This window comes from Podarcis liolepis (genome assembly GCF_965112155.1).
Source record: "Podarcis liolepis genome assembly, chromosome: 3".
In the NCBI taxonomy this organism is placed as follows: Eukaryota; Metazoa; Chordata; class Lepidosauria; order Squamata; family Lacertidae; genus Podarcis; species Podarcis liolepis.
Genome location: NC_139557.1, coordinates 23,811,254 through 23,821,022, shown reverse-complemented (window position 1 = coordinate 23,821,022; position 9,769 = coordinate 23,811,254). Strand labels below are relative to the sequence as shown.

Genomic DNA, 9,769 nt, shown 5'->3' with positions numbered 1-9,769 from the left:
ATTCTGTATGTCACTTGGAGAACTTGGAGATCTTTCAGTGACAAGGCTGGGTATTGATTGATTGATTGATTGATTGATTAAATTTGTAAACCACCCTATACCCGGAGGTCTCAGGGCGGTTCACAGAACAAAATCAAAATATAAAACCACTATATATATAATCAAAATAAAAACAACAACCCAATAACACCCCCCCCAAAAAAAGGAACCAGATTTTAAAGGGGCATAGAATGTCAATCAAATCAAACAAAGACCTGGTTTAAAAAGAACGCTTTTGCCTGGCGCCTAAAGGTGTATAATGAAGGCGCCAGGCGAACTTTATACTGTTTCACTTTGTAAAATTTGGAACTTTACACATTGTTCCCTATGGGCAGGCAGCAGCTAACTTTGTCAGGGTGTGTGAGACATAGAAGGGACCACGAGGGTCATCTAGGCGAAGCTCCTTTTCACCCGACGTGGGGCTCAAACCCACGAACTCGAGAGTCTTATGCTCTACCGACTGAGCTATGCAAGCTAAGATCCTGGCATCTAAGGAACCAGACTATCTCATCTTCAACCAATGGAGTTATCAGTCTATCATTATTGCTATTGTAAGTCTGTGTTGCTGACTTTAGGCGGAAATCCAAAATTTCCCGCGCAGGCTTGGGCCAGCGACGCCTGGCGGAATAATACCCCCAAAGCATTTAATCGACAATACACTGTGCGGCTACCCTCTTGTGGCTAAATCATATCATTTCAGGCTTTCTGAAATATGTCTCTCGGAAACACATGTTTGCACAGTGCTCTTTACTTAACAAGCTTTGGGAGAAAGTGCTGGACTGTGTAACTATATGACTGTGCAGAAAAAGTTAAATCTTTCAGCGGAGAATATTTTATTGAACTATATACCTGCAGTATGGAAATTGTCAGCGGGACAACGGAAGTGGATTTTCCATGCCTTAACGGTTAAAAAAGAATGTTTTTGCCTGGCACCTAAAGGTGTATAATGAAGGCGCCAAGTAAACTTTATACTGTTTATACTATACTTTATACTAACCCATTGTCTGGGAAATATACAGTGTTTTCTTCATGGAAGAAATTCTGCTTTCATTCCCCCACCCCACAATTATTTGGTGTGGTCTATGATTACCTTGATCATATTTCATTTTAAATGGACCTTCCTGCTGAATGTAAAGCATAGACCCTCATTTTAAAAGCGAAAAGGAAGAGAAGGCTTCTCTCAAAGTGTTAGAATGCCACCAGTATTTTACGAATAGAACAAAACAAGATGGTGTTATTTTATATGATAAAGAATCCTACGTCCAACTGCTACACTTGTGAACAGCCTTAAGAGACCTGACATGCAAGTCTCCTCCGGGTTACATAAACACATCCCGTACCAACATTTGGGAAGAGTGGACATCAGGTTGTTTAGTGGGGCAACAATTTTAGTTAAATTATTGCCCCAAATGGGGGATTGTTATAAGAGTTTTAAGGTCTCAATCATAGAATAAATAAGCATAAATGCACACTTAGCTAAATATATAAACCAATGTTACGTGTTAAACCATCTGATTAAGAAATATAGTAAAGGGCCTAAGACCTATATACAACCTTTGTAGATCTTGCAGCAGTGTTTGGTAGGATAAATCATAAAAAGTTGTGGTTACAACTTTGGAACTAAAACATAGAGTGTCATTTATTTACACTTATTAGGATATTATACTTTGAAATGTGTGTGAGAGTGAGAGTAGGTGTAAACTGTCGGTTGTCAGCTCCAATTCCAACAACAACAACAAAAAGTATGACAAGGCTGCTTATGAGCTCCCCTGCTGTTTAAGATTAATGTAAATGACGTCATACTGGAACTAAAACAACCAGAATACAAAAGTTGTAGAATGCTTTATTTCATTTTGGTGTAGTGCAGCACAGTATTATCACTACTTCCAATTGTTCTGTTAGTTATTTGGGTTCCTACTGTAGCTTTGTGGATTTACACTGTGCCATTGTGGTCCCATTTCAGTTTTTGCCTATTGCCTGTGAATACAATAGTGCATCATCTGTGATCCTCAGCCATGATTCAGGCAAAAACTTTCCTTGCCTTTTCAATAGCCTTTTCATCTGTTGGTGGTTTTCTTGGACTACCAGGCTGCAGAAATTTCTTCACTGTCGGGATGTTGCTTATTCTCTCTTTAAAGGCCTAAGAGAGAGAAAGAGAGAGCAAAATATTTTAGTAGAGAAACGGAGAAATGGTGGTATCCCCAAATAATCATTTGCCACTTACGGTTACTATGATTTCATAGTCAATAATGAAACTACAAGTGATAAACTTTATATGTACTCAAACTTGATACGTACACTAAACCCAGTTATTTCAGGCATGCACCTTTGGAGAGGGAGGTCAATCTTCAAGCTCCATTGCAGGTCTATAATCGTAGGTAGGTTACCTGTTTGTGTCTAAATTTAATTCACAGAAGGCTTATCCATGAATGTGGGCCTCCTGTGTGATTTAGACTTTGTGCAATAGAAATCCAGAGACAATGGTGTTTTAGATATGCAAAGAATAAAAGTGCCATACTAGAACTTTGCTTATGCTTGCTTACCTTTAAAAGAGGGAATTTGGAGAGAATATCAGCCTTCAGCTCTTCTGCCATTAAAATGGTTTCAAGCAATTGAATATCTGCTCTGCTGAGCTGATTTCCTACCAGGTAATTTTGTCCATGATCTTTGAGGACCTATAGAGCAGGAAGTGTTCGAAGAGTACTTCAGGTACATACACAAAATGGAGACTCTATATCTGAACCACTTTTGAATATCATGCTCCCAGATTATATTGTATCAGGAGATCGAGAGTATTTGTATCAGTTCTGATTCATGTCTTCTAACAAGCTGCTGGCCAAGAAAGAGAAGCTTGATCATTACATTCCCTCTTCCCAAACCACGGCTTATCATGTTTCAATAAGGCAGGGCAGATTCTGAGATCAGAGTTCACATGGTAAATGAAGACTGCGTGTGATTGATGTTTTACTTTTAGCTCAGAAGCTTGGAAAATACAAGGAATAAGGAAATGATTTCTGATGAGCCAAGCAGTCCTATCAACATTACCAGCTGCCAACTCCAGCTGAGCATAGGTGACTTTGTTGTGTTTAAAGGTTTGTAAGTTTCCTTCGCCCCATACCTTTTCAAAGACTGGAAAGTATCTGGTGGTGGCTTTTTCAATAATGTTTGCAAACTCTTTCTCCTTGCTGTCAGCTGGCTTGAAGGGAAGCATCATTATCAATTCATTCAGATCCATAGCACCTTCGCAATACATATCAATCCTATTTGAAAGAGAAAGTGTTTCCTTCTCTCATACTCAGGTAATAATAAGAAAAACAGTAGTGGTAGCAGCAGCAGCAGCAATAGTACTAATTATGATAATGCAGAGCCAAAACCTTGTGGGGGAATTGGGCAGTAGTGTCACAGGCAAAAATGTGTGATGACCCAGCAGAAAAACAAGTACAAGGATCCTGTATGTTGGAGAAAGGGCGTTTTCCCTGGAAAAAGCCTCTCTCTATGCAACAAAAGCCCCTATAATGTGCTTGCCAGTATAGTGATCTTCACCAGTTAGACCTTTTATAAAGAAAGCCTTATATCAAAAATCAATTTTATACATTTGCAAGAACCCCCCCAAAAAAAAAAACATTGGGAAGGGACAATGACCTCCCAATCTCCTATTGGGATTACATGAAAATTCATTGATTTCAAATAAACCAGTCCACATGAACTTTGCTGGGACTGGGAGGTCAAATTACCTCATATTGGACCCTTTCTTGCCCAAGATGAAACATGCTGACTCATCACTCGTCAGTAGATCATATGACACAACAGAGATGATCTTATATCATGTACAGCCAACCAAAGCATGCATTTAGTAACCAAACTTAAAGGAATGTTACAGTACCATGCTCTCTGCTTCACGTCCTTCCCAGAGAGATTATATTTGGCGGCAATGTAGTTGAGAATAGCTCGGCTCTGCACCATCTTCATCCCATCCATTTCCACCATGGGCACTTGCTGAAAGAGCAGGTCTCCACCTTGTGAAAGGAAGATGAAAAATCAGTCCATCCTCCCAGCTAATTACTAGGGAAAGTAAATTTTCAGGAGCATCTCACAAGCCATGCTTTGATTTTGAGACTTTACTTTTACATTGTGCCTTTGCGATAATCATGTTTGCCTCTGCTTTCCCCTCAAAAACCTTTTGCAGAACATGTCCTAAATTAGTACAGCAATCAACCATTGGAAACTAGTTTTGTATGTTATTTACCGTATTTTGCGCCCCATAGGACGCTCTGGCCCATAGGACGCACCTAGTTTTTTGGAGGGAAAATAAAGACAATTTTTTTTATTTCCCCCCCAGGTGCGGGGCTGGAAGAACCAGGTCGGGGAACAGTGGGAAGGCACGCTCTGCCTCCCCGCTGTCCCCCGAGCTTGTGGGGCTGGCGATGGGGAGAAGTGCGCTGATCCCGGGACTGCAGGCAGCTCTGCGCCGCCATCTGGAGTGGGGCGGGACTTCGCCCCCGGCTCCTGGTGGCTGCGCAGAGCTGCGCTGATCCCGGGACTGCAGGCAGCTCTGCGCCGCCATCCGGAGCGGGGCGGGACTTAGCGCCCCGCTCCCGATGGCCGTGCAGAGCTGTGCTGAGCTGGGGACTGCAGGCAGCTCGGTCTCCCGAGGGTTGCGCAGAGCTTCCTGAAGCCTGGAGAGCGAGAGGGATCGGTGTGCACCGACCCCTCTCGCTCTCCAGGCTTCAGCGAAAGCCTGCATTCGCCCCATAGGACGCACCCAGATTTCCCCTTCATTTTTGGAGGGGAAAAAGTGCGTCCTCTGGGGCGAAAAATACGGTAAGCTACTGCTGTTCTCCAGCTAAAAGACAAGCAAACCATTCTGCACAATTCAGAGTTGAGTGGTATGTGTTGTGGGTATCTGGAAAACTCTATTTTCTTTCAAAGAAGAGAGAAAAATGCAATATAACCAGATCACAACTGTGTATTGACACATATTCCTGCCTGAAAGTGTGCACAATGCAGAACTGGAGAAACAAGTCCACTTTGAAAACCCCTGCTATTAAGACTATAAGGCTTTACTGTACTAGAAGACAGTCCCACTGATATTCAGATAACATACTCACCATGCTTTAATTTTTCTAGATATTCTTTTGTCTCAATTAATTGTTCTTCAAACTAAAAAATAAAAGAGGCAGAATATTTCAAGGGTCTCATGAAATAATTTCAGGCTCCAAAAATGACACAGGGCCTTTCAAGTGTTCAAAATTTGATGAAAACTCCCCTTTCCCAGCCGAATTCCGGGTCAGCCCACCCAATAATCTTCTCTGTCTGGGACAGAACAACAAATGTTTCCCATGCACAAATCAAGTACTACAGGCTAGTCATATCATTTTAGCACTTGAAGCAGTAAATCCCACAATGACCGCTCCCCACATTAAATGGGGGGGGGGTACTCTTTGTGTGGTCATGTGAAGCCCCCTGGACCCTATGTGGCTCCATTAGCACAGGCTTGGCTTTCCCCAAGTGGGATACCTGGAGGTCTCTGCCTACCTCAGCCAGTTGCCCAATCCCGCCTGGGGAGGCGTTGCCAAGGTGATCAGGCCAGTTAGGGGGAGGGACCACCTGCCCACACAGTAGGGGGAGGATCTTACATGGGAATTGTCAGCTGGCTCCAGAGCTTCTCCCACCCTACCCACCCTCAGTTAAGACTTCTTTTGCAGGTTAACCTTTTCTTCACAGGTATGCAGGTGCTACTATATCAAGGTCGCTGTTGAAGGGTCGGAAAGGAATTCTCCTGCATTGGCATGTTCTGCTTTCCTGTATCAAAACGTCACAACTTTGGCAGTATCAGGCCTTGGGCGGAATCCTTTAGTATATCTCCCCTAAATGGGGGAGGGGCGTTCAGCGGTGACGCCCCCCCTACTCTTTGCAGCGGCGATACCAGGGTTCCCCGTTAAAGGGGTTGTTTGAGGGGAGGCTTCGGCCGTACGCCTGGAGGTTGTCATTGCTTTCCTTGCGACGGCGGCGTAACAGGGGCAGGCTCTCTCCGCTTGAACATATGTTCTCCAGAGCCAGCCCATCCCCCCCCCACTGGATAACCCTGATGTTCCCCAGATCCCTGGCGGGGGACTGGGAGGGATAAATGCCCACTGCCTGAGCCAAGGTCTACCCACATCTGAAACATAATAAAGTTGTGGCCAATTTTAATCCCATAGCATGTTGTCTTGAGTCGTTATTCCACACGGGGGCCGCCCAGGGTTTGAGGGACTCCGCCTGTCCACACAATCATATCTCTCCCCCCCCCTCCTTAGCAGCAATAATAATGAATGAAGATAACTCATCAATTAGCTGCCCCTTCCAGGATAGATAAAATCCCCCGCCTGAAGTAGGCACCTCACTCACAAATGATAATGCTGGGCCCAAATTTGGAAACTGCCTGAAATATAAGAATGCTGGAAAAACAACAGTTCCCTTGATTCTTTCTTGGGGGTGGGGGAAAGGTGCTTTCTCAGAGAAACCAACCTCAACTCCTGCTGCAGCCAACAGCCACCTTATGCTTTCCATTCGGCCCCTTCCATTGAAGTAGTAAAGCTTAGGTTTCCCAGCCATGTTCCTAAGTGTTTGCTTTCCTGTTATGATGAGAGACAGAGAGAGAGATTGAGAGGTCATGTTTGATAGGGAAACCACTGCAGAGCAGGACAACTATTCAAAATGGTGCTCTCGTGATTGCTTACAGCAAGAAAAGATTTCATACTAAATAAAGCCTTCTGGTTTATTTTTTTTAACAAACTCTTTTTCATAATCATGGAGCACATTTTGAAAAAAATATATGAACGAATTCCTATGCCCCACAAATAACCCAGAGATGCATTTTAAATAAAAGGACACATTCTACTCATGTAAAAACATGTTGATTCCCGGACCATCCGTGGGCCGGATTTAGAAGGCAATTGGGCCGGATCCGGGCCCCGGGCCTTAGTTTGCCTACCCATAATCTATGACTATCACCCCCTCTTGGACAGCCATGGTCCATGTTCCCAGAGCCACAAAATTGTAACTTCCCCCTCGTACTTGCACCATTGCCATTGCCATCAGCTGCCTCTCATCTCCTCAGGCAAGTTGGGGCACATGGCTTTCCAGCATGGCCAACCGCCAGGGATGATGGGAGTTTGTAGTGGTGAATCACATCTGAAGCACCACCTCTTTGACTGGCTGGCTAAACCAGATAAGGATAGCTGGTGGGTCTCAAACCCATGTGAGTTAGGCACCTCCCCTCTACGCAAGGACAGGCTCTGGCAGGTTGAGGGATGAGACCAACAGTGGGTCCAAGGGTCAAGAAGGCGGTTTCTGCACATGCTGTAGAGAGAAGTGAGGGGCAGGTGGGGCTCATCAATCTGGGAAGGTAACCCATCTAGGAGGAGGTAGCCTCTGACCCTAAACCTCCATTGCCTTGTGGGATATCCTAGGAAGAAGCAAAGGCTAAGGATTAAACCCTAAGCAATTCCAGACTGGAGTCCCTAAGACAATTGGATGGCATCTACACCCTCCTCAACCCTGGATAACCACATCTATTTTCTACATTCCTTTCAATAATATATGCATTTATATGCACATTTTACCTCACCATATGTGTTTTTACACATTGTTTGGCTGGAGAACTGCAGTCAAATTCCAAGGGATAGCTATGTTTTTGGGAAATGAAATTTGGTGAGTTACTATTTTTTCAATGAATCTAATTTCTCTCCCATTCTTACCCAAGATTTTTTTCCCCTCTGAGGTGCAACAAAGACCAACCCCATTTTATTTTTAGAACTCTGCCCACTGCCCAGCTCCTGCCTTTGGTCTGTCCAAAGGGAAATGTCTCTGTTCTGAGGATTACAGAATCCCCCCTCCCCAACCCACAAACCTTTAGTACTCTGCGGGTAAGAAGAAGAAAACCTTTGGGCAGAGGTGAGGTCTTTGGAAATTGTCCCTGCCCTACTCCTCTGTCCAGGGTGTTGCTCTTGAGCAATGACTCTCCAAAGCAATCATCTACCTTAGAATACTAACCTGCTGCAAGTCCTGAACAAGTGGAAGTTCTTCTCAAGCAGAGTGAGCCCCGTACTTGTGTGGCTCAGGGTTATAAAAGCTCAGAAGCTCCACCTTCTGAGAGAACAGCTTATCTGTAGCAGAAACTCCCTATTGCAAATAGAAAAACACTTACTCTGCCTTTCGTGAGACTTTTCACCTACAACAAATCAGTCACGCAAAGTTAATTCACAATGCGAAAGGTTGTCTCACGCTTGCGTAACATGATGCAACTCGGTTTATTGTATATCTGTACAGCTGCACTGAGGGCAAACATTCTTGGTCTTAGTACTGTATATTCAACTGAAACCTTTGTATAACTGGGCTGGAGGCCACTGCAGTCTCTGGTTGCAGCTGCTAGCCACAAAATACAGAAAAAGGTCAAATACACAGGGCTTCCCTGTTGGTCCTACCCACCTTTTGGCGAGGGTTGGGGCGACTAGATCGCTACAATTAACGGTATGCAAAACTGGATTTCTACAGGCAATCCAGAAATTATTCTTGATTTGTTATGTAAGATACCTGATCCGGATGATCAAGTGAAAATCACATATTTGTTGTCTGGCTTTGACAAATTTGTGACAAATCATAAAACTGAGAAGAACATTCCTTGAGGATAGCATGGTGGACTGGTAAAGAATTGCTGCTATGGCTGGTCAGACTAATTGCTGTAGAAGGCTATGAAAACAGGTCATTTTCTGGCAGGGAGTACGTTAATGGGATTTATTTTCCTTGCCTCTAATCCAGCAGGACCACACAGATCGCATCACATCTACGCAAAGCACAACAGGAACTAGTCACGACAGAACAGACATGTTATTGACTACTCAAGTAAAACATGGCACTGAAGTACAAATGCTTTAGAATGCTTTATTTCACTTTATTGTACCATCACACAGTATTATCATCATCTCCTTTTGTGGATTTACACAGTGCCATTATGGTGATCCTCTACTCAGTAGCATTTGAACTCTGGAATGCACCAGAGAGGTGGTGGAACTCAGTTCCAGTGAGTTCCAGCTGGAAAAAATCCTTGCACAATATCAAATGTTTGCTGGCTCTAGCAATTTCATTCTTTGACTGCTGGTCATGCTGGCTGTGGCTGATGGGAGCTGTAGTCCAAAACCCCTGGAAGGTTTCATACCAGGTTTGGGAAGGTTGCATTAGACTAATATCTAAAGGAGGCCTCAGAATCTTCACAAAAGAGTTCTCATCTATTACATTTTTCAAGAGTTTGCAGTCAAAAGCATTTGAGATTATGGAACCAAGAGGAAATACTATTTTACGGATTTAGGCTCCAATCCTATACCTACATTTACCCAAAAGTAAGCTACACTGAATTCAAATGGAACTAATGCTGAATAGACATGAATAGGACTACACTATTAATCCTCCAACTAGTAAAAGAGAAGTCACACAGATTTGTAAAAACATGCCAGTATTTGTAGTGATCTTCATAGCAGATGTTCTCAGACATTAAAAATCTTCCTGATCTCTTGAAGAGCCTTGTCGTCTAATTCAAATTTCCTCTGGCTGCCTGGCTCCAAGAATTTCTTAATTGTGGAGATGTTGCTTACCCTTGCCTTGAAGTCCTAGATTGAAAAGCAAGAAGCACTTCTAAGAAAAAGGTACCAACATAGATGGGCTTACACAAAAATGCAGCTCACATATTGGAGAA

At 43.5% G+C, this 9,769-nt stretch overlaps 1 protein-coding gene and 1 long non-coding RNA gene across 2 annotated transcripts; one reads left to right on the top strand and one right to left on the bottom strand.

Moving 5' to 3' along the window:
- Positions 1 to 1,866: 1,866 nt before the first annotated feature.
- On the bottom strand, positions 1,867 to 8,258 carry LOC310703402 (glutathione S-transferase-like). The gene is made up of 7 exons (XM_083495768.1): positions 8,074 to 8,258; positions 6,547 to 6,653; positions 5,148 to 5,199; positions 3,923 to 4,055; positions 3,158 to 3,299; positions 2,583 to 2,714; positions 1,867 to 2,179 (listed from the first exon to the last, which is right to left on the bottom strand). Exons 2-7 carry the CDS (start codon positions 6,631 to 6,633, stop codon positions 2,060 to 2,062), a joined length of 666 nt encoding a protein of 221 aa, XP_083351894.1. The 5' UTR covers positions 6,634 to 6,653; positions 8,074 to 8,258; the 3' UTR covers positions 1,867 to 2,059.
- LOC310703474 lies at positions 3,347 to 8,214 on the top strand. The gene is made up of 2 exons (XR_014524168.1): positions 3,347 to 4,286; positions 4,866 to 8,214. It is a non-coding gene; the product is annotated as an uncharacterized lncRNA (long non-coding RNA).
- Positions 8,259 to 9,769: the final 1,511 nt, after the last annotated feature.